The sequence below is a fragment of the Rhyacophila brunnea genome, unplaced genomic scaffold (genome assembly GCF_057557595.1).
Source record: "Rhyacophila brunnea isolate RB1 unplaced genomic scaffold, BYU_Rbru_1.0 scaffold_12, whole genome shotgun sequence".
NCBI classification, from domain to species: domain Eukaryota; kingdom Metazoa; phylum Arthropoda; class Insecta; order Trichoptera; family Rhyacophilidae; genus Rhyacophila; species Rhyacophila brunnea.
Window position 1 is genome coordinate 6016644 of NW_028232774.1, and position 26533 is coordinate 6043176.

General features: G+C 34.1%; 1 protein-coding gene across 3 annotated transcripts in view; it reads right to left on the reverse strand.

Moving 5' to 3' along the window:
* Nucleotides 1-26154, reverse strand: part of LOC147077701 (ovochymase-1-like) — a 153942-nt gene extending 127788 nt beyond the window's left edge. For 2 of the 3 annotated variants that reach the window (XR_015072222.1, XM_085960676.1), the window contains exons 1-9: nt 26057-26154; nt 24615-24705; nt 16862-16937; nt 13658-13738; nt 11128-11330; nt 10756-10971; nt 7556-7732; nt 4605-4738; nt 1384-1563 (exon numbers count right to left, since the gene is read on the reverse strand). Coding sequence is in view for 1 of the 3 variants with exons in the window: in XM_085960676.1 (XP_085816802.1) it covers nt 1384-1563; nt 4605-4738; nt 7556-7732; nt 10756-10971; nt 11128-11330; nt 13658-13738; nt 16862-16937; nt 24615-24669 (1122 nt within the window). In the remaining 2 variants the exon portion in view is untranslated. The remainder of the gene's footprint in view (nt 1-1383; nt 1564-4604; nt 4739-7555; nt 7733-10755; nt 10972-11127; nt 11331-13657; nt 13739-16861; nt 16938-24614; nt 24706-26056) is intronic. The other variant, XR_015072223.1, reaches the window with a different exon arrangement.
* Between the last annotated feature and the right edge of the window lie 379 nt (nt 26155-26533).

Here is a 26533-nt window from a genome sequence, read left to right on the forward strand (position 1 = left end):
GAAACTGCTAAATACTATAAAGTCCAGGTACAGGAAAATCTCTCTTAAATTCAACGTTTGTTGGATGTAGAATTGACTACCAATGTTCGACCAATAGTTACAGAATAATTAGAAATGTTTGCTACGAATATTTTCATTTTCGAAATATGTTAATTCATCACCTATTTTAGGGACTTTTAATATTATATTTAACTTTTATTGTTGCAAGTACTAAATTTAATATACAATAAAATGTAGTAATGAAAAATAACATTAAATTCATTATTTAAAACATATACGTGTATGCTTTCTAATACCGAAAATACCGGTATTTTGGATTTGTGAAACCGGTATTTTCATTTCGATAAATAATGGAATACCGGTATTGCAATCCCTATTCATGATGTGCACAATTACATCATAAGTCAGCCATGATACATGGGCATACAACATGGTGGTATTAAGGCTCAATGGCACCATCTTATAGAGATTTGACAGTCTTATTCATACTGCCTTGGTAATGATATTAGCTTATGTCTACAGAGTGCATTTGTTGCCAAGAGTGGAAAATATATAAATGTATTTCTTTATATAATCTGGCACAGGGGCGGCTCTACCTTAAGGGTTCACAGGGACCATCCCCCACATCATTATCGTGTCAAAAATACACGTCCGATATTTGTATCGTTATCATAATATACCTACCTACTTAATTACATGATTCAATAAACTATTTAATATATTTTATCCATCTAAACCCGTCGTATTTTATAGAGATATTTACTATTATTATACAAATAAATAAAGCAATGATTGTAAATTATGTAATAGCATGACTACGCGGTGTTAAAATAATAAACTAAATTAAATACGCCCTATTTCACGGTTATACCTACGGACAAATTAAGAAAGCTATGGCGTCTATTTTTTGCTGATCGGAGTCACTCAGTTTTATCCCATCGCCGCGGTACAAATCTCGTTCTACAAAGGATGTGAATGCATTAGCGTTAGTATAAATAACGCATACTGGGGAGAGAATCAAATGACCCCTAGGTGAGTAAAAACGATCACTATATTTCGTTCTTCAAAACTGATGACGGTAAGTCTATAATAATCATTGTTATTAATTAAGTTAATATTTTTAAGCACGATTTTAGGTGTGATTAAGTAATGACTCAGATAATCATATTATTTATTCTGAAAAATTACTCATTTTCTCGTTCATAAAATCACATTATTATAAATAGCTTGGTACACAATGTATAATATGAGAAAGTAGGTAGATGTATACTAAACCCCACCACCTAGGAAGTCGTCGAGCCGTCCGACTGATCTGGCAGCTTTAACATGCCAGGTGCCCAGGTATTTGCTCTGGGGTAAGTCATTAATTACAATAATACAAACCGTTCCTTCCAATCCAGGTGAACACTGCTCTTCATCAAAATCTTTGTCAACTAAGTTCAGACAAACGGGCATTATGAGATTGGAAAAGCTTAGAGGAATTTCCAAAACTAATATCGCCAAATCATGGCTATAGCTAGAAAGTTCCCCATCATAATCACCAGGTAACTCAATTCGTTTGACCTGAAATAGTAAAATATAAACTGTGAATTATTGACTGTACTACCGACATAATTTCGTGGTTCGACTGTTAAAAATTATAATAATAAATTGTAATTTAACATAATATATACCAGTGGCGATGAATAACTTTTGGGAGGGTGTAGGCAACGCGGGTTCAAAAAATAGTGCACCCTACTGACGATAATAATAATAACAATAAATGTACATTACAATTATGCTTTATACCGGCCGGGGTGCTGAATCGCGCTTTTCTGTGGTAGTGCCGTATATTTCTAACGAATTTTCTTTGTTAACTTCGAATGCAACCCGATATATTTTTCGTCATAAATAAAGTTGATATAAGAAAGTATTTTTTTATTGAAGTTATACTTATTTTGGGGCGTTTGGTAGAGATTGAAATTGGGAGCTACGTGCGCACACCGTTACGAAAGTTCGCGACAGTATGAAGTTACCTGCGAATCAGTCAGCTGTATACAAACGCAAGTTTCATAGTAGAATAAAATTGTTCCGTTACTACGAATTTATTATTGTCAGCCAGTTGTTATTCCTTACGTAAACAAACGATTAACGTCAGTGACGTGACAGTTGTTACGTTAAAAATTAAAACAACGAGAAATAATTATATAATTTAGTAATATAAGTTAAAGTATATAGAAATAAACCAACGGCGCCTAATAAGCGGCCCTTTTTCTTGAGTGTGTAATTTAACAAGATAATTAAGAGCTAGTCAAGAATCTAGGTTATCACAAGTTTTTTTTTTGTTATGCCAAAGAAGTATAACTTCTATATAGGTACCTACTGATACTTCCCCGTAGAGGAACTCACATGTATGCTGGCAGGTTCTTCAAGAGTATCACTCCGATTGAGGGATGTGTGACGTCATTACGGGATATGATTATAATTATAGATAACACATATTTTCGATTTAACAGCCTGCGCAGACTAGATTTATTTACACTAAATTATACAGGTTAGGAATACAAAGATTCAGCATGACTGAGATAAAGTAACATTTAAATGACAGGGACTGGGCGAAGCATGTCGGCGGCCAGCGGGCACGCGGCATTCGAATAGACAACACTTCACTTTGCATTCTTTTTCACATGGACGCGTTTGCACATTATTTAATTTAGTTTCGCGGGCACTTTGATACATATCGATAACCGCGCGTGATTCGAGACGTAATAATCGGCAGGCGGGCGAGTCCACGCGTCACTTTCCCGCCACCGGGGATACGCGGGGACACGCCGCTTCGGTATCTTAGTGACACCTCGGTCGTGGGTAGATTCGAACTGTCCGCAAAACTATTTTTTCAAGGGACGTTTCCCCCTCGCGGGGTAAGGGATGAAGTTGCTTAACAAAACTCGAACGAATTACGGTATTTTTCACTGCGGAGTGTGCGACCGTCAATGCCCTTGGTTGTAGGCAGGTACTTCCCTTTGTGACCGTGGATACCCAAGATTTACATCGTCGTTTTGAAAGATAACGTTCGCAAGGTAAGGCTGTGCAACCTTTTAGTTGGGGAGGTGTTTCGATATTGATGTTAAATTGCTGATCTGGGATTTGAAACTGTCGCGCCGGGGTCTTTTCTTTTTTTGTCTGGTAACACTACTTACTAAATTAAATTGTCTGTGAGAAGAATTTCTTTATGAAAAAAATACTTTAGATTACTTTAATAAAAACGAAAATAATAATTATCGAAAATCTTTACTAACGGAAAATTATGCAGTTTGTCGTATACCGAGTTTCATTCGATGTAAACTACAAAAAGTACCGCAAAATATACGGTATTACCATCGTAAGGCGCTATTCGGCACCCCGGCCGTTATATATATATTGTATGGCTGTCAGGCACACAATAAAGACATTTATAATCTCACATGTTATTTTTAAATTATCCATTCATAATTAAGGAAAATAATTATTTAATCTTTAAAACTTTTGCACAGATAATTTTGTACTGGTTTGACATATTTCAAACGATTCGGCAAGTCTTAAGGGGGATCCTTATACCAACAGAGACACCTAGCGGAAAAATACGAAGCTTGCAATTTGAGACATTTTTTCGATAATTTACAATTTCAACTGTATTAATTAATAAATATGTATCTGATAACATAAAAAAGATTTTTTTTAAGTCAAAGTTAAACTAACAATAGTAAAAAATGTAATAACATGTGAATTTGTTACAGGGTCCCATCTTATTATTACATTATATTTTATGGTCATATTTATTATTAAAATTTAGTTTATTAAGTTTTTAATTTTTTAACGTTTAGATTTTTGACTAATCGATTTAATATTTTTTTACCACGTTTTTCTTAGCTCGTATTCTTGTTTGTCCGGTAGTTGTTTATCCAGTACAAATCTTGCAATCGATTTTTAACTAACTTCCCAATTAGCTAGACATTTGAAACTTTTAAAATATATCAGAACATGATGCCAATGCATTCTTTTAATACTTCTAGCCATCTTTAAGTAGAATTGAATTCATTTTCAGTTAATTCTGTTTTGTATGGAAAGTTATTTCAGAAAAATCCGTAAAAAGTAAAAGACTATTATTTGTTACTAAGGGGGTGGTTCTAGCAACTAAATTATTAATATATACGTGCGTTACTATGGAAATCATAATGACATTTCAGTATTCTATATTTGTTTGTTTGTTGCAAAATGGCAAAAAAATTATTTGTTCACAATTGCCTTATTTGTCCTAAATTAATAATACAAAGAATTGTCAAGAAGTTTATATGATTCAACAGAAAATTTAAAAACGTGGTAAGTATATAAAAAGTTCTTTTATCTTGTAACTATTTTTTATTTATTTTAAAAAACATCGATTTTTATAAAAATATAAATGTGTATAACTAGAAATCCTTTTTTATCAAATTTTATTTTAGGTATGGTCCCAATATTGAAACTTGATTTTATCGTAAATCGTACCTAACCTAACCTAACTAATAAAAGTGACATGATGAGAAAACCAAAAATTAATTAAACATTAGCGAATCGTAAGAATATAAAATAATTAAAAACATTATTACCCCAGTTTTTTGTATGAATGGATCCATGGCTTCCTCACGATGGACGAAATCACTATACAATTTCCCAACAGCCAACATAAATAAATCCCTGCCAAATGGTCGTCTGGCCAGCGGGTCATAAAAGCAGTGAGCAGCTGAAAAACTCTATCAGATTACCAACAAAATATAATTCATCTTCACAAAGGCTGTCTGCAAGTAGTGTTGGAAAGCGAGAGCACTATAAATTTAGTATACGAGGGTCATGAATAGACTTAGGATTTTTAGGTGCTAAAAATGAATAATAGGTACCTAAAATATGTAGATATAATATTCGAAAATATGTTATTAAAATTTCATAAATATGTGCTAAAAATAAAAATAGGTGCTAAAAAATTAAATAAGTACCTATTACAATAAATCATATATATTTCAACAGTAGTTTAATTTATTATTTACTCACAAACAGAAAACGCTTTATAACAATAAATAATAAAATAATGCTTCAAATTTTCGAAAGTGATTCTTTCATGATTTGATCTACGAGTATATTATATATCCCTATTTGATTTTATACACGGAAAAACTTCTTTCTACTTTAACAGATGTTATTATTGCGTATGTAAATGAAATTATTGCTGAAGTAGAAAAAAATGAAACATCTGACACTGCTTTAATATTCTGCAGCGTTTGAAGTCCAGTATTTTTATTTAAAACACTATTTAATTGGTCCAGGAACATTGATTTGTGCTTAAACCTAGAATATGTAAAAATATGTAATTATCCAAAAATATTTAAAAATAGGTGCTAACAAATAGAGCTTAAATATTTCAAAATTGTCTGAAACACGTAAATATTTTTAATATCGTTTTTTCGATACTAATAGCGACTGTACACGTGCATGAATTTACTTGCACCAATTGTATGTATTTTAAACTATCGCGATAATAACTGTTTACACGTAAAAGTGCTGTCTGTCTCTCCAATCTCATTCTTCTTTTACTTTCACTTTCTAATGAATATCAAGAAAAAATTAACAAAAAAAGAATTTTTGGTTATCTAGTTCTCCAAATGACTGTATCATTGCAAAAATGAAGGATGCCCATCGCAGTTTTTAAAACAAATAATCTACCAAAACATACATACAATATAAGGTAAATGATATAAATTAAATTTCCTATATTAAGCGTGAAACTATTTTAATATTAATACTATCGACCAAAGGTACTTGATGGAATTTGAATTTCAATTCTAATGGATTTAAGTTTTGTACTATTCCATTTAAGTCTTTTTTTGTTACCCGGGTTTCGCCTTTCGGCATCTTCAGGCGCCGTGTACACTCATCAAAGGTAAACACACACTGACAACGAACACTCTTAACTCTAGCTTATTTTATTGGTAGTAGTATAAAAATTATCTATCATTGCTAATAATGATATTATAAATAATTAATTATGCTAATATAAATTTCAGATTTTTTTTTATGTTTTCTCCGAATTCATTTCTGCAAATTGTAGATTTGAAAATATACGACACTTCAAATAAAGTAGTGCCACAAATTTATTTGTAGAATTGATGAGAAGGCACAGTAGAAAACTACCTAATCAAGACTCGCAATTAGGGAATCCAATCGAGTAAAATTTTGATCCCGGGATTGGCATTTTTATCGATAGTTAATATATTATTTTTATATAAGTATATAAATAACATTGACAAAAACATCAAAAATAAATCTAGTATAACTAATTTACTCCAGCCTCTATTTTTCACTCTCTACTCTCTTACTAGCTCTACTTTTTTCTCCAAATTCATTTAAATAAACGAATTTATTATTTTTCTGTTACGATTGCGTAAGGCAGAAAAATGGTTATTTATTATCCGATGATCCCCCTGTGACCAGTGGGGCTCCAGAATAGCATTTTCTGGTAGTGCGCAATGGTTTACTGTACATAAAAAGATGACAGCTTAGGTGTAAATGGCTGAAACGTATAACTAAATGTTTCTTGATTTATTTATTCTATTTCTAAAATTAACTTCACGGATCGTACGTATATTATGTGGAATTTTTAATTATTTTTGTAAAACTATTCACAAATCTCAACGATTTTCATTTATAAAATTTCGTAAAATCTATATTGTGTTTAGTGTTTAGGTACATATTATATGAGATTACTGTTTCTGATAGTAAAGACGTAATGAATGGGCTACCGAGATGTAAAATAGTTAAGTTAATCAAGGTTTATGGCCTTTCCGCTTCATAAAACTAATTAGCCAGCCAAATATGAAACTATCGTGAAACGTATGGGATCATGGTGGAATCACTTTGTTAAGAGTGCGAACGATTTTTTTCCCCAATCTTTCTCATTTTTATTAATTTACGTGAAAAAATAAAATGAATGTGCAACACATGGGTACTAAATCAATTTTCATTCTAACTCAGTTTATTTCTAATACATTTATATGTTATTAAAAGTATTTTTTCTGTAATATTTTTGTTTTTATTTCATTGTCCATAAAAATTGATGAAAAAATCAATCCCGAAAATTTCGGGATTATGTTTACCAATCCCGGAATTTAAATGTAAAGAAATGGTTCGGGATTCCGGGATTGGAATCCCTACTCGCAACTAAAGAGAATCCGAATGACGTATTTAATAAGGCGTCATTGTAATTCCGTTTTTGTTCACTCTACAGATAAGTTTGTGAATTGTAATCGTTTATAAGCAGGTTGCGAAAAAAAAACAAATCATTCTTCTATTAATTTCACAGATGAGTGCCAGTGTCGTCTCGTATTAATTCGTGAGGAAATATCCATTTATTTCCTGTTAAAACTCATTCGTACACCAGTGTGCCGATTTCACATTTAAATAGGTTTGTAGAATTATAATTATTATGATTTGTGATATTATTTAACTGGGCCTAAATAGGAAATTAGTATGTTATCTAAAAGATCTTAAAAAGTATTAGATACACTACCGCTTATGACGAGCGACCTACTGATGACGCTTCCTCCACACCAGTATCTTGGGACGGTATTCGCTTCGGTCTGCCCATATGTAGAATATACTGCGACGTGCCATGGGAATTCCCCTTTGGCGGCGTTAGTTCCATTAATGACATTCGCTGTACCGTGTGGCGTTGTTTTCCCACATTCTGTATAGTAAAATGCTATATTTTAATTATGATTATTAGGGTCTAGGTCTAGGACAATTTGGCGCCGGGACAACTGGACACCACGCAATTCGAAATTAAATAGACGTTAGGTACATATAGGTACGTTTAAAAAAAATATTTTCTATTATTATTTATATTTAAATTATTATATTATGATTTAACAGTTGCTGAGAATTTAAATATGCACACGTAAATAATGATTTAATCATGCACATGTTTAATTTCCAACGAAAAAAGAGTTTTTTATTTACTAACCTAACTTACTATACAAACCTAACCTAACCTAACTTAACCTAAATAGATTCCACAAAAAATAATGTTTCATTTTTCCCCTGGCTGTTCTGTTTTGTCACTGTTCTGTTTTGTCATTTTTTGTTTTGTCATGTTCTGTTGTCCGGTTACCTTTATTTTTATATAAAGACTTAGACATGGTTATTCTCAATTCGCAATAAAAAAAAAACATTATGTTAAGAGTAAAATAAATTAAAACTAAGTAGTAGATAGAAACTGGTTTAAACCCTCGTCTACGTTCTGTATACGTGTCTACGACAGTGCGGCATCCAATTGTCAATTATTACCCTCCTTTCTCATGACGTGTCCGTAAATTACCCACAGTTTATAAATTGACATCAGAAACAATATTTCGCTGAAGATCAATTGCCACGTTCAATTATTCTGCTTGTGCAAAAACTAGCCTCAAACACAAAGCACAAACTAACTCTCCATATTTGTGTACGGTGTTGAGTCATGGACTCTGAGGACAAGGAAGTAAAAGGCAACTGATCCCTTCGAAATGTAATATTGGCGCTAAATGCTTCGTATTTCTTGGAGAGAACAGAGGACGAACCACTCAATCATCCAGAGACTTCAGACGAAAGGACGGCGTTTGACAATATGTCTGAGAGGTATTCTGCAGTTTTTTGGATATATTCTTCGGCGCGGACAGGATAAACTAGAGAGACTGGTGGTTTTGGGAAATCAGAGGGCGCACTGGAGTCATCAAGTGAAAGAGCTTACCGGAGGTAGCCTTTTTCTACCCCATAGAGGTCCAAGATAGAGAAAGACCCATGGTTGTTCAGAAAATGACTTAACCTAACATGGTCACAATTCTCTTACAGGAGGGAACGACGAAGAAGAATAATAATTATAGTAATAGACGAAATAAAGTTCTGCATTTTTTTTAATATTTACATAAGTACTGTAGTTACTGTATATGTCCTCTGGGGGTCTAGAAAGGCCAAAGATGTCAAAAAAGGCAATGCGGCAATTGTACACCGCTTTTGTGGTGAGAGATCGCTTGCAGCGCTAAAGTGCTTTTTCGCTTACAGCGATATCCAATAGCGCTTTTTCACTGAAAGCGGTCGAAAGCGAAAACATGATTTTGGCGAGAAATGCATCTAGAAATCGACATTTTAAACAGATACGTTAATTCGTCCTCCGCAAAAGTTATTAAAATTATATAAAATTTTACCTAATAGTAGTAACTAAATAAATAAAAAAAATCGCCGTTTTCCACAATTCCGAGGAGTTATTTGTTTACTCCCAAGTCCTAATGACAGACGATGACCAGCAACCAGCATACTGAGTGAGAAGAGGAATACATCTTTCGCTCTCGACTTGACGAGAGATGACAATAGATAAGGTTAAATAGACTTACATATTATTAAACAAATTAGTGTTGTATAATTTATTTTCATTTGTGTTGGCAAGATTCTAAGGAAAATATATTCTTGATGTAGGTTTCTTTATGCTTTTTCTTGTACCCATTTCGGAAGTCACCAAATTGCTAACAGAGAGGTTTCTAATGTACTTTTTGAACCCTTCTACTTTCTACAGTAGTTGATATTATAAAATATCTATATAGCTGGCGCCAGATTTTTCAGAACCAATACTGTTACTGCTTAGCAACAAAAATTTGAATATCACTGTATAAGTATTATGTGACTCACATCATTTAAAATCACCTTTTATGTGTGTTTTTTGGAAAATATGTTTTCACACCATAGTCTATACTTATATAATATAATCATATAGTGACAGCAAGACAAAAAAGATGCATAAGAAAACAAAAGCATATAAACAAAATCACAGAACTAGTCATATACGAGTAAAAAGGCACAAGGCAAGGTTTAAATGGATGCAACAAACTTGGCGTGACCTTAAAATAGACACCATCCATGAACATATCATGAAACTGTCGAAGAAATTCTACAAGTCCATGATGACCATCCCAACGGCAATCCTGCTGGACAAGCAACCACCATAGAGTTCCTTCACATCCATACCACAGACTTCCTATCATCTGAGCGACTAAACTGTTATTTTTCAGCGCAACAAGGAGAGATATTGATACCCGACCCTCTCCCGAGGATAACACAAGATGATGGGCTCCCCGCCGCCTGACGCAAGTACGGGCGGAGGGAACCTTCCTCCCTTGTATTAAAAAATATAAATACTCGTATTTCATTTCATCTCAAAAACAAGGGACATAAGTTTAAAAGATTAAATACTGCTCGGGGGAGACAATCGGGCTATCAATGTCACAGCAGAGATTTCACCGGAAACAACCTGACCAGTGATGTGACCTGAATCTGAGTTACATCACGGCCAGGATGAAGAAAACCGTATTGTTTATGTGTGTAATTATATAAACTTGTACCTAGCGAAAGCCTACAAAAGCCAAAATTACAACTGAGACGAAGGAGATAGAGGGCAGAGCCCTGGAGCTCCAAATTTATGTCTAATGCTATACAAAGAAGAAGAAGAAAGGGTTCGCCTTGGTGTCTGGCTAAAACTCCGCTGGGGGAGGTATACAAGCTGTATAACTCTACGATGTGTTCCGTGGTATGATATAACCAACCACTCTCACCACAGCCCCACATATCTATGCATCAAATAAGCACATATGGAATGGCACATCAGATTTGGATCGGTTTCCATAATAAAAATCTGCCATGACTATTTTCTGGATCCACTATTAGTCTTTACAATTTAGATATTACCTGCCCTACAGGTTGGCATACTGTATCCCCAACGACCGTCGATGCAAAAAATGTTTCTGTTGCTTGTAATGGAATGATGGCCACCGCGACACTTTGGAGTAGCAGTCGTCCCAGACGGCAGCATTGTACCACATCTCCCCCTGCTGAACTGCCCGTTTTTAGACGGAATTGTGCAACTAAATTCAACTGTTGATGATTTCGGGGGCTTACACATTTCTGAAAATAATAGGCAATATGAAAATTGAGTAAAGTGTGTATACGTCAATAAATCAATACTAAAGAAGAAGATTTTAATAATTTACTTCAACCAATTATTAATATAATACTCAGGAACATGTTTTTACATGACCGAATGTTTTAGTCTTAACTTACTCTGACATCTTGCCAACTCTTGAAACCAGTCATTCTTAGTATCATCACAAAAATTGACTCCATTATTAGACGGCGCATTACCTGGTGGACAAGTCAATTTGAGAATAGAGTGATATGGCGCCAACTGTCCACCTATAACCACCACTGAGCCGCGTAAGCTATACGTGCCATTTTCCATGCTCTGTGGCATAACACATCCTTCCCTGAAAAATAGTAATTTATAAATTATCACTCTTTTTATTATTTTAGGTTTGTCCTTGTGCAAGATCAGTGACAAGACTCCCCCCTTTCACACACACATATTGTTAAGCAAATGCAAATTACCTATGTTGTTTTACTGCAGGTCTGGGGAAATTATAGCCCGCCAATTATTTATGTGGGGCCCTTTCTATAAAAAATGTTTACTTTTTCTACATTTTAATAATTTTAATTTTGAATAATATACATTAATAGCACTGTCGAGAAGAAATCTGCAAATTTTACGAAACTCTTAGTTTGGACCAATTCAAGCAACTTATAGATTCTACTCGAAAAATGTTGGTTATTTTTGGATCAGCCTACATAATAACGTGAATAAACATTTTCAATTATGAATATCAACAAAAACTCTTTACGATCGAGCATCATCTATGAACATTTACAAGCAGTTTTATAAATCTCACTTATAAAATTAATATAATTACTATTGACCGAAGCTACTTGCTGGAATTTGAATTTAAATTCTAATGGATTTAAGTTTTGTACTATTCCATTTAGGTCATTTTTGCGACTCAGGTTTCGCCTTTCGGCATCTTCAGGCGCCGTGTACACTCACCAATGGTAAACACATACTGACAAGGAACACTCTTTCACTCTAGCTTATATAATAAATCAATACAATAAAGTAGGTAAAGTCAAAGGTCATATATAGAATAATGATTTATTATTAGGCTTTGACGATTTATTATAATATGCTATCGAGTGTTTTCTTATTATAAGATATGGTTTTTACTAATTAGGTATTTTACTGACACTTCAACTATTCATAATTTGTTTGTTGTATTTTTTGTGACCTTTGACTTGATAGGTAGGTGGAATGGAGTTTTTACCTACTTTATTGTATTGATTTATTATATAAGCTAGGGTTAAAGGGTGTTTGCTATCAGTATATTTTTACCTTCGGTGAGTGTACACGGCGCCTGAAGATGCCTAAAGGCGAAAGCCGGGTCGCAAAAAACGACCTAAATGGAATTGTACAAAACTTAAATGCATTAGAATATAAAATTAATACATGAAATTTAAAAAATGTAAAACAGTTTCATTATTCTCATTAAATTGTTGGCTATTAGAGAATCATTTATTTTTTTATGATGAAATTCCTTTTTCGCGATAGTAAATAATGTATGTCTAAAAACAGCATTTTATCTGCGGCCCACCGTTCATGTTATAATCCTAATGTAGCCATACATCATAAAGTTTTCCTATGACTATTTTATTGTAAAGCACCCATATTGTGTAAAAAAATGAGGTCATTCCTCAATGTCCAAAGGTCCTATATAAACGAGCCGTATCGGATCTTGCGTATAAAAATAATTAAATAAAACCATATTTTTTTAGTTGCGAATTCTCCCTGAAGATAACTTTGTGCATGGCAGCAATCACTGACACTTTAATAATTTACAGTTAAATGAAGGGAAAAATATTTTATTTTGACCACCCTTAACCCAACGACTAGGGATTGCATTACCGAATGAAAATGTCAATACCGGGTTTTCGGTATTTCTTATTGAATACCGGTTTTTCTTAAACATTAAAAAACAGAAGTAGGTGCTTATCAATAACAATATTGCTATTAAAATATTATTTTATATCAAAAACCTATATACCTACATTTATTATGTTGACATTTAAAAATATGTATTGATCATGTGATGTGATCTAGTGATTTTTTACACATAATTTTGAATATATTGATAATTTTAACAAAAGTTCATCAAGTGACAATAAGTCCGGCTACAGGAAAAGCTTCTTAAATTCAACGCATGTACAGTCATCAATAATTATAGAATAATTGCATATTTTTGTCATGGATGTTTTCATTTCGATATAATATTATGATAATTCATCGCGACAATTACTTATATAAATATATTTGATGAAATTTGTTTTATTATTTTTTCACCTCTGTTGGATTCACTCACTATATTTGCATTTTAGCAGCACATAACTCATAATTCATTTTCAAAAACGTTAACGAGCGTGATTTCTTAATACCGAAAATTCCGGTATTTTGGATTTTTAAAACCGGCATTTCGGTATTGATAAATACTGGAATACCGGTTTTCAAATACCTGTATTCCAATCCCTACCAACGATTAACATTCCGTATTTATTACGAATAATTATATTAGGCATTTTGCAGTGGAACTATATATTTAATTACCTATCATTGTAGGCTGTTGGGTTAAAATTCGACCACCCTCGTACAATATACATTTTTAAAAAATAGGGGAAAAACTTAAAAACTAGCAAGATTTTTGTATAAACTCACCCGGAAATTTGTCTCCGAACTCGCAATACGCCCTTAGAATAATCACTTTGCAGGGAAGTTGCATGATCTGGATCTTCAATACTAAATAATTGATAAAGAAACCACAATGTATTTCATATAAATAGTTTTGAGTGTTCAACGTTAAAAGATCACTAACAAATGTATAATTTTGGTAAATAATCTCAATATACTAAAAAAACTTTTTTTGGCACCCATCTTGTAGGACGTAGGTAATGATTTATTCTGCCGGCTGGGAAACTGCAGGTATGCCACTGGCTATATGGCATTGATATATTCAGTAGTATAATTCGCACTAATTAAGTTTTATGACTCATTCCGAATGATCAAACCATTTAAGACACGAAAAATAAACTACCTCTTAAGTCCTCACCCTTCACAGCATAAATAACTTCTCCACCTCTGTTCTGCTTTGAAAACTGTGAGTGTTTGGTTTTAAGTTTTGATAATTAGTTATTTTAGATTCGTTCTGAAGATTGGTTCATACCCCGAAACAGCTGTCAACACAGATTACTCAAATATCATATACATGACAAAAAACTACGTTATTAAGACCAGTATAATATTACTCAATTTTACAACCGATCCATTTTTGTTTTCAAGGAAGAGGACATGTTCACTCTCGAAATTTCGGTTTCATGACAAGACAGTAACAAAACAGAACAACGATAAATATAACTATGACCTTTCAGAAAAAACATAATTTTAATATTAAAATTGTCCTATCTCTATTATGTTGATAAATTTTTAATAGCACAGATTTTCAATACGCCATAATTAATCAAATTATATACATAATTTCTGCATTCCTAATCGCTAGAAAGCCTCAAATAAACGGGACTTAACTCGGTATTCCCGGCAAGCTTAGGATATCTCATCTTAATCAATATAATATGTTTAAAATGATTGGGTGGCTAGGTACAACGAAATAATGACCTGACCTAACCTAACCTAACCTAAATAGATTCCACAAAAATTAATGTTTCATTTTCCCCCTGGCTGTTCTATTTTGTCATGTTCTGTTTTGTCCGGTTACCGAAATTTCATCGCCAGGGATGCACCAAGCGGTGGTGTTAGGGGTGTAAAACATTGTGGCATGATTGACGAGCCGGAAAAAAATCCAATTTTCAAAATGATTTTATTAATAAATATGTGTTTTAAAATTACGTAAACTCAATTTTACAAAGAAATTTATGAAGTACTTACGCACGTTGCCTACTGTCGAAGAGTGGAAAATCGGTGAGTAAGAGTGAATTGTAAACTATTACCTACATTCCTAAATAATACCCACCGTTGCCAATTTAGCATCTAGCTTGTAAAAATGCATTTTGCTTGTGGCGTTTTTACTAGCGTTTTTTGATCCCTCCAATAGCTTTTAATATGTTAAAAAACGCTAGATGTTTAGTTTACTTATTTTCATGCGCATCAAATTTCTCACTATCCGATACTTAATGCAGGTAGGTCGCTACATATTTTAGTGGGAAATAAAACACAATGAAACAATTTCATGCATTATTTTATGTTTTTGAATATTACTTCAAATTTCCTTGTCTATAAAATAATAATTTAACAATTATTCATCTAAATGGTATATTCTTTAATTCTCTATGTCTGTCTTACAAAAAAAAGCTCTCGTCTTCAAACATGAAACGAAACTTGAATGCCATTGACACAATATAGGTACCTAATTGTTTGTTGTTAATTTTGAAGCATATTGAAATATGTAGTTTTTACACGTATCGACATTTTTTTAATTTTTTGCACTTTTTCGATGCGTGAAAACAAATGTATTAAACTTCGTTCTTGGTAGAATAAGTAAATTTACTTGCAATTGTATTTTCAAAAAATCTAGCATTTTTTCATGCCAAATAATAGCTTGTTTTCTGGCAAGTTTTTATCAACCGCAGTTGGCAACACTGATAATACCTATTAGGTATAATCTTATTTATGAATTATGATATTTACATTTCCTATCTATTACTTGTACATACATCACAGTTGTATACAAAATATCGAAGCATTGTTTCAAATGCCTGCTATAATAATTGGATGGGCCGGTGTCATAGTATAATAAATAAATCGTCTCTGCAAAAATATAATTCTTTGTAAAGCAAAGGGCGCGACAGAAAATGAACCAAGGTATAAAAAGCTACAGCGTTTTAAGAAAAAAAACATTTTTTTTTATGAATTTTTTTCCCAGGCAGTTAAAGATTTTCTTCTTATTTATATATTTTATGAATTGTGCCTCCGTACTATATGGAGATATTTCGATCGATTCAAGCTGACTCAATCTTAATTTAAAATGTTATAATATTTAAAAGGTAAAACATGTTATAATAATAATTATGAATATTTTGATGACGACAAAATAATTATTTCTCATCTTTATTCAACTAAAAACTCCATTTGGGGGGGGGGGTTATATTAATCTAACACCCGGGCGACAGTCAATATTGGCCTGACCCTGATCGTGGCAGTAGCAAAGGGTGGAGGTAGGCTGTTATTACTACTCTTGCTATTATTAAACTTTATTAGTCATACGTATTTGTTTTTATTGAATTAAGACTACAATTGACAGATGGTTTCTGTTTGTTTTTAAACATCAATTAAACCCTACCTAAACCAACCATAATAGTTTTGGTATATGTTGGACGATACGACAAAGTTTTGCACATTTCTTCATTCATACTTTTCATTGGATTAAGAATATGTACACATTATTATAAGTATTGTTGGTTTCTTTATTTTTAATTCATAATAGCATTGCCTAAACCAAACAGTTACCATATATAATAATATTATTCAGTCCATAAAATATCTAAAATTATGTATAAATTAATTGCATAATTTTAAATATTTTTTAGATAGACCACTTTTTTTCTATTATCTATTATGGCTTGGTTTTTGCAGGGATTAATTGGATCTAAAAAAAAACTAAGCAACATCATCTGTAAATTATTGTTGTCTTATTTCAATAAAAATAAATACGTATGACTGATAAAGTTTAGTGTGCACTATTTATTGCGAATCTTAACAGCCTTCCTCCACCCTTCGCCACTGGATCGTGGTCATGCTAAGTTTGTATGGACTGACAACCAGGTACCATATACGTTTTATTAGGTATTGTTAATTTCATTTCACAGTATGTAATCGGTCACAAAATTATTTATAATTTTAATTTATTACCTGTATATTGGAGCGGATACTGAACTGTCGACTGAGTCTTCAAATACTTCCGTAGACATTGCATGCGGTAACGTTCCTACGAAAATTTAATTTACTGTGGTTAGATTATTAATACAATAATTAACATAAACACAACGCAAATTATAGAAACCACAATACTGTACCTACTAAGTAGGCAGTGTGACACCCCCGTATGGTCCCCATTTGGGGATGTCTTTGTGTATCTGGAGACGCCCGAATCGGTATCAAAGCCAACAAATAATAAAGCGCTGATTACGAAAATAAATAATGTTAAAAGTCGGCCGTCAACATTGTCTTTGACCGTTGGAGATATGCAACGTCGCCCAAGAAAAAAAACCGTTGGGAATGAGTTTTTCAAGATGGCGCGGAGATCGCGACAAGCAGCAAAATCGCGAACGCGTACATTTCGCCCTCCGTAGAATTAAATTATTAAAAAATGTAACCATATAGTATAATAAACTTAAATAAACTCGCCGCTTCCATCACAATTCCGGTGCCTTAATTATCCACCTTCATCCCAAATACAGACGATAAAAAAAGAAAACAAAACACAAAGTGACAGTTGAGAATTTCCCTTACCAAAATGGAGGGAAGTGATAGCAGGTACTCCAATAATTAAATTGTCAGCCAAATTAGTAGATAAATTGGTCATTATGAGTATTCAGTAATAGTACTTATATTATTATTCTTCTTTTCTCTCATTTGTATTCTTTTACGCTACATGTATAAAGTTCAATAATACCTATCACCGATACATGTTTTACTCATGATCTCCGACGCAAAAGCGTTACGAAAAATAGACGTAGAATAATTATAGACGCGCAGCCCGTCCGCGGCCCGCTCCCCACGCACCGCCCCGATTACTTATGCGCGCCGATTATTTTCATTTTACGTTCAGTACTCAGTAGTCTACTTTCTGTGCGACGTATTTTTCGTCTGTTATTATTACTTCTTTAGTTTTATTAATGTAATTACATAATTTTCAGAAACGTAAAGATTCGGTTACTGTGACAAATAAAATTTCTTTCGAATTTGGACAACCAGCATTCAGAGAATCAGTAGGCAAAGCATGTTCCATGTTTAATAATTTCAGCTGTCAGGGTTTAAGTAACCACCATCTAAGGGACCCAGGTGGGCAGACCCCCTCCCCCTGCGAGGCGCAAAACGCCGAGTTTTGTTCAGTTACATTGCCCACTCGAGTAGTTTCCAAAGTTGTATTATAAGAATGTTACCCTTTCGTTTATTATTCAATATTCCTTTTCAATTTCTTTATATTTTATAAATCAACGCTATCTTGCTAGGCTTTACTATATTATAATGATTTAAATATGAAAACTTTGCTGGTTATAACTATTTTTATACATTTATTTATAATCAATGTGATTGATTGTTTTCCTTAAGGGGGGACATGCTCGTCGAAGGTCAAAATTGAGTTTTTATTGTATTTTCAAACCATGATACTGGACACTCCTTAAACGTTGTAGATAATCTATTTATATAATTTTGAAGCCTTATTATCCTATATTGTTATTTTAAACATTTGATGACTGCATAAAGTATTTTTGTTACGTAAAATAGTATTCTTTTAAACCTCTCGCTCTAATGTTTTAGAATATAGTCATATTTCGGTACATAACTGTGCAGTGGTGTTAAGATTTTTTACATTTATTAATTTTTAAACGCATTTATAAAACCATTAGCATAATTTATTACGAGATAATTTTTGTAAAGTATTCACGATAAAAAATTATATTGATAATCTCTGTGATCCCAAATTTGACAAGAATTAGGCATTTTATTATTCAAAAAATCGGCAATATTAATACATTTGAAGATGATTCTAAAGATACTCATTATAAGCTATGTCTTTGACCATTCAAGTGTGATAAACATTTTATGAATAATGATTGCTTTATAATAATTATTGACCTAAGAATAAGGTAGTGTTTTTTTAAAATACGCCATTTCTTTTGTCATTCCCTAGTGGTTAAGCTACAACATACGGCCGTAGCCATAAATTGACAAACTATAATTAAAGTAGGGAGTAAAATTATGTTAACGCGCGTGTTTGAACATGTACCTAACCGAATTTTTTTTTATTTTTTTTTAAACGGTACATGTTCAAACACGCGCGTTAATATCATTTTACTCCCTACTTCAATTATAGTTTGTCAATTTATGGCTACGGCCGTATGTTCTAGCTTAACCACTGGGGAATGACAAAAGAAATGGCGTATTTCAAAAAAACACTACCTTATTCTTAGGTCAATAATTATTATAAAGCAATCATTATTTATAAGATGTTTATCACACTTAAATGGTCAAAGACATAGCTTATACTATATATCTTTAGAATCATCTTCAAATGTGTTAATCTTGCCGATTTTTTGAATAATAAAATGCCTAATTCTTGTCAAATTTGGGATCACAGAGATTATCAATATAATTTTTTATCGTGAATATTTTACAAAAATTATCTCGTAATAAATTATGCTAATGGTTTTATAAATGCGTTTAAAAATTAATAAATGTAAAAAATCTTAACACCACTGCACAGTTATGTACCGAAATATGACTATATTCTAAAACATTAGAGCGAGAGGTTTAAAAGAATACTTTTTTATGTAACAAAAATACTTTATGCAGTTATCAAATGTTTAAAATAACAATATAGGATAATAAGGCTTCAAAATTATATAAATAGATTATCTACAACGTTTAAGGAGTGTCCAGGATCATGGTTTGAAAATACAATAAAAACTCAATTTTGACCTTCGACGAGCATGTCCCCCCTTAATAAAAAAGTGATTACCAGATCCGTAGTAATATGGTAGGTAACCTGGGCAAATGCACAGGGCACTGAATGAGTAGTGGCATTACCGGGTAGGTACTTAATAATATGTTGAAATAGTCTAGTAAAACCATCAACATCATCATCACTAAAACCCAATGTGGGTCTTGGCAGCCTCCGCCTGTAACTCCTCCGATAACCTGTACTAATAATGCTGTACTTTAGTCCTGTCATAATATTGTGACTGTGGTTTGTAGGTACTTAAGTTTTTTGGTTTTGATACTGCCCAAAACTTCTCGAATCTAAATTATACATCAAATATGTTTGATGACGTCATTAAGTGTCACCATGTCAGTCCAATAGATTTCAAGGATATTCAAATCCTATCTCTATAAAGTATTGGAATGAGTTAACCGTCTAAAAAGTCATAACTTTCAATTTCTCTCTAAAAGTTAGGAAGCCAACAGAGATGCTGAAAATAGCACTTATTGTAACAATTACAACTAACTTCTTGTAAAAATTATAATACTTCAAAACAAAAATATGAAAAACTACCCTCGATACCCGCCGACAGTGGCCAATAGCAGTCTTGTGTATAGAATAGATGCGCTTGTTGCATTATTTTCCAAAATTTAAAAGTAATACTCTTAATTAAACACAATCTGCAGTATCATTTGAATGAAATAAAATACAAATTTAAATCACATTAGTATTATGTTTTAGACGAAACATTTGTTTCGTCTATTGTACTCCGGACACGCCACATTGCGACGTAGTGGAGTCGGATTGCTGATGTCCAAGGAAGCTTGCAAGTGCCTCACCAGCTGAGAACCTATCTCCGAACGTCTACTCCGTGCTACTTTCAAGACCAAGTCGGGCTCCATCACTTTTCTGCAGTGCTATGCTCCCACAGAGGCTGCTAGCGATGAAGATAAGGATACATTCTACGAAAGTTTGGCGGAAGCCGCTGGAAATATCCCCAGCTGTGATCATGCAGTTATCCTTGGTGATCTAAATGCCAAAGTAGGATCTGACCCCTCGCGTGGACCCTTTGTGCTGGGAAAACATGGCCTTGGCCAAATGAACGATAATGGTTCCCGTCTGGTAGATTTTTCCTCAATGAATGGTCTTGTGATTGGTGGTAGTCTTTTCCCTCATAAGACCATCCACAAATATACATGGACATCGCCAGACGGTAATACAAGAAACCAGATCGACCACATTTTGGTCAAAGCGAAATACCGGCATGAACTGCTAGACGTGTGGACATATAGAGGTGCAGACATCCACAGTGACCACGAACTCTTGGTCGGGAAATCCCGTATAGACCTCAAACGAGTCCCAAAACCCAAAAGAACGGTCAGACTCGATGTGGAAAAACTGAAAAATACCCGTGTGCGTGCAACCTATGAGCTGGAGCTGCAGAAGCGCTTATATGATGCTAGAACTCTCACGTCTTCCATCGACTCGGATCTCTTGGAAGGAAAATGGATATTATTTCGGGATGCTATAATGAGCTCCGCAACTACTGCCTTAGGAGAGCGGCATACGCACAGGCCGGACTGGATGTCACCTCATACATGGGAGATGATTGAGAAGAGGAAGCTCCTGAAAGAATTGCGAGACAATGGTACATACGACCCACAGCGCAGCGCGGAATACCAGACAATGGACCGCGTGGTAAAGCGTTCTGCCCGCCGCGATAAGCGCCGACGCCTGGATGACCTCATTCGGGATGCGGAATCTGCTGCCTGCAAGAATAATCTAAGTGCTCTCTTCCGCATCACCAGAGCAATTTGCGGTAAGAAACGTCCAGTGGTCACTGCATTACGCAACTCTGACGGAGTGACAGTCACTGAACCTGCAAAGGTCCAGGAGCTATGGCGCCAACATTTCAGTGATGTCCTGAATCGCCCACCTCCATTGCATCCCTTCGATATTCCGTCGGAGATCACCACCCTCGGAATCACTACTGCATCGGGATTCTGCGAAGATCCTCTGACAACTGCTGAAGTTAAAGAGGCTGTCAAAAGACTGAAGCGCATGAAAGCTCCTGGAGATGATGGCATCCATGCAGAATTTCCGCTCTGCGGACTGACCGCTGTATTGCCGTCCTTGTGTGACCTTCTGCACGAGGTGTGGGAAAGGGAGCAGTGCCCCAAAGCCTGGAGGGATGGTACCGTTGTTACTCTGCACAAAAAGGGTAACCCACAAGACTGTAATAATTACAGAGGAATCACTCTCCTCAGCGTTCCCGGGAAGGTGTTGGCGCAGATTCTCCTGCACAGGATTAGAAGTCCCATGCTGGACGTTTTGCGTGCGCAGCAGAGTGGATTTGTCCCAGGGAAGTCCTGCTCAGAGCATATTTCAACTCTCCGATGCCTTCTGCAACAGTACCAAGAGATGAATATACCTGTCGCCTGCTGCTTCGTGGACTATGAAAAGGCATTTGACAGTCCTCATCGTAAATCTCTGTGGAAATTCTGCTAGGATATGGTGTCCCACGGAAACTGGTCGCCGTGATAAGTGCTCTCTACACCAATACAGAGTGTCGCGTGAGAGCAGCCGGAACATCCTCTGACCTCTTTGAAATCACGTCAGGAGTCAAGCAAGGATGTGTACTTGCGCCCTTTCTTTTTATCATCATGATGGATTTCATAATGCGTAAGACGGTTTGCCCCGACAGTGGGATACGCCTACATCATGATGACACAAGCGATCTATGCGAAGAAAGACTGTGCGACTTGGAGTATGCAGACGACGCAGTCGTGTTTGACTCGACGATCGAAAGGTTGGAGGTGACCGTGAACAGGCTAGCCGCGAACTCGATGCGTGTGGGTTTTCATCTGAATGCCGCTAAGACCAAATCCATGTGCAGTGCTGCTTGCATCGACGCCGACACTCCTCTGCGGGTTTCTGGTCTGCCCGTCGAGCTGGTGTCCAGATTCAAGTACTTGGGTGCCACGGTTGCCGATGATGGTGGTATTTCTAGTGAGCTTGGAATCCGCATGGGTGTGGCGGGCTCTGTGTTCAACCAACTTGGAGTCGCATGGAGGTCAAGGCTGTATTCTGTGAGGACCAAATGTCGTTTGTTTAACGCGTGCGTGCTACCTGTGCTCCTGTATGGCTGTGAGACATGGCACCTTACTAAGCTTCAAGAGTCTCGGCTTTTGAGCTTTGAGAATCGATGTCTCCGCAGAATCTTAGGGGTACATTGGTACGACCGCGTTACAAACATCCGAGTTCGTGAGCAGACACAACAGCCTTCGGTGATGAAGTTATCACGAAGAGACGATTCACGTAGCTGGGACATGTATTCCGGATGCCGTCAAAGAGTGCGGCACTTCGTACCCTTGTGGCACAGCCTCAAGGGTTCCGTCGCCGTGGCCGGCCCTCCCTCACCCTGCAGCGATGCTACAAAAGCGACCTACGTGCTGCAGGTCTGACATGGTGGGAGGCACAGGAGTTGGCGATGGACCGAGGGAAGTGGCGCCAACTTGTGCTTGCCCTATGCCCCAATGTTGGGACGTGACATGAACACGTGACGTGAGAAGAAGATAATGTTTTTGTCTTACAACTGCGCATATTATTTTACCATTATTGGCAAATTTTACCATTATTACCAAATTACTATAAACTATAAAAGTAAAAATACAATAGTATCGTATTCAAATTTTCTATAGGAAGTTTTACAGGAGCAAGGAACATATATGCATTTATTTTATATGTATGTATCTATCAGTAGGTAGCGTGCGGTGACTTTTATGAGGAATGCTCTTCAAAATTAGTTGTCAAAAATGTAATAAGTACTTGTACATACATAATTATGTAACTAATGCGAGATTTATATGGAAAGTAGATATTAAAAAAGTTATATAAGTAGGTACATTTTACATTTTCTTTTATTTATTAGGAAACAGTTACATTTTTATTACAAAAATATATTTAAAAATAGAATATTTAAAGTTATTGCAACCAGCAAAGTTTCCATATATAAATTATAATATAGTTAAGCCTAAGAATATAGAAAATAAGATAAATATAAAGAAATTATATAAGAAAAATGAGACAGAATAATTAATAATAATTATAGACAAAAAGTAACGTTTTAAGTAAATATATATACCTATCTATATTATATTGTGTGTTAAGAATTATTGAAATTTATACATAATACGGGTGATCTAAGATAGAACAGAAAAAGAGAATAATAAGAAAGGAATCATCCATCAATCAATCAATGTCCATTATACAAAATTGTGGAGATAGCGCGTTTAAAAGAAACAGGTGAATTATTGGAAGGATCTACGGTGGAGAAATACATAATATTGTCATTTAAACAAGAGCGTCGAATAAAAGAATTTTGTGCATAATTAGAATCGCTACGACTGACATGGTACATGTAACATGTATCTATGTTAGCAATGCAGGGATCGCAATAACATACGGGTAATATTTGTCAGGTAGGTACATAATATATTTATTTCTATAATATGTTATAATAATATTGGCTTAATTCCATGACTTTTACAAATTTAAGTTTTAATGATAATAGGTATACGTCGCATCCACAGCGTCTATGACAGCACGCCACCGGTGTATATAATACATTTATTATAATATGTGTGTGTGTGTGTGTGTGTGTACATTCAAATTATAAATTAATATATCCTATAGACATGTCATCACTTTAACTGTAGTGGGACCTGACCTACAGGAAACGTCTACATGACAATCTCCTCAAGCTTACTTGACCGCTTTAGGTGAATATGTGGAACAAAATATCTTGAAACAGATGATTTTTTTTTGTCAAATTGTCTTTGGTGAATATGTATAATTAACATACGCTGATGTACAGATAACATGACATGTGAAAATAATATTATAAGCCATGATTATTAACAATAATATTTTTTAAATGTATTAATAATCAGTCATTACCAATAATAATAGTCGTCGACATCAGGAGTCCCCAACATCTAAGTGCTGACGTCATCGTCGCGAATTTATACAATTTTATTTGAAATATTATCTGAAACATAAACACACTGATTATATGAAGAATAATTTTGGTTCAAAAAATAAGTAGGTTATAGAGGTTATCAAAAAAATAAGAGATATAAAATGTTATGATACAAGTAATTAAAAATACGTTAAAATCTTATGATTATGCTATATTTGTTTTTTACAGCCAATGACGGTTTATTACAAGGGCAATTTTTTCACAAGGGGGCCTCTACACCAGTCAGCTCCTCAAACCTCCACTTATACTCCACGTAACTTTGCAATTATACACAATGACAAGATTTATGTGAAATACCCACTGCGTATTAGTGAATTAGAAAATTCCAGGCGCCTGGTTGGCTGATTTAATCAAATAATTAAAAAAAATCTATTCCAAATTGCAAGGTTGCGTGGAGGGTGGTCTACCTAAAACAACGTTGTTTGTACGTAGATTTTGTGTAAATGTTATAGAATCTAGAGTCTAGATTATGTGCATTTCACGTAATCTAGACTCAACAATAAAAAGGATTTCAAGTTATACACATTTATATTTTTTATAAAAATCGATGTTTTTTAAAATGAATATAAAAAATATTAAAACAATGAATTAGTCAAAAATCTAAACGACGAAAAATTGAAAACTTAATAGACTAAATTAAAAAAATAAATATGACCATAAAATATAATGTAATAATAAGATGTGACCCTGCAACGAATTCAAATTTTATTACATTTTTTTACAATTGTAAGTTTATCTTTAAATTAAAAAATAAATAAAAAATCTTTTTAATGTTTTCAGATACATATTAATTAATTAATACAGTTGAAATTGTAAATTATCAAAAAAAATCTCAAATTGCAAGCTTCGAATTTTTCCGCTAGGTTCTCTGCTGGCGTACCTCACCCCCTTAAGCAAAGATGGGCGAAATAGCGGTTTGCTAAATTTTTCAAACACAGGTTTTGAGATTTTTTTCTTACAAAGTAGGTACATTCTGAAATAATATTATTTTTTCGCATACAAAATATTATTGCTGACGGTACCTATGTCGATATAATACCCTTGAGACCGAAATGAATATAATCATAATAACACGCCAATAAAATTAGATTTTTTATTAATTCATCATGGGAAATTCTGAATCGATTATAACCGCTGTATGGCAAAGATGAGTTTTTTGTTTTGTTACGCCAAAGAAGTATAACTTCTAGCGCGCGTACATAAGTATACACACCGTTTTATTTTTTATTTTAATTTTACTAGTAGGAATTTCCCAACCTAAAAATAAGCTAAGTATTCCGTTAAAATTTCCCGGTTTACGAGGTGTTCCATTGCAGAAGAAGTTAAAATCAATACAATAAATTGACAATCGATTACGCACCTCTTCATTGGTACTATAAAAATATACCAATTGATTTTAATTTCGCTGCGCTCTCAATATAATAAACACGAAAGACACTCACTAACTAACAATTGTATAATGCGCGCAATAGCAGTAAAAATAATCATTATGATTCAGTTTTAATTTATCACAAAATATTATTATTGATAAAAAATAATTTAAAATATGAAAAACCACAATAAGACAACGTCCGGCTATATAGGGCAGTGCTTCTCAACCTGTTTTATACCACGGTCCACGAAATCAGAAAAAAATTCCAAGGCTTCCCTCCCCAAAAATTTTAGTGTTTAGTGACCATTTATTATTTAGTTACCTACATTTTTATTAAAAATAATAGAACATTTCGTTTACTAATAAAATAATTTCAAATTTATTACAGCTACAGCCTACAAAAACGTTTTAATGATAGGGGGGTGATTGCATATTTTTATATAATAAATCAATATCCGGTACAAT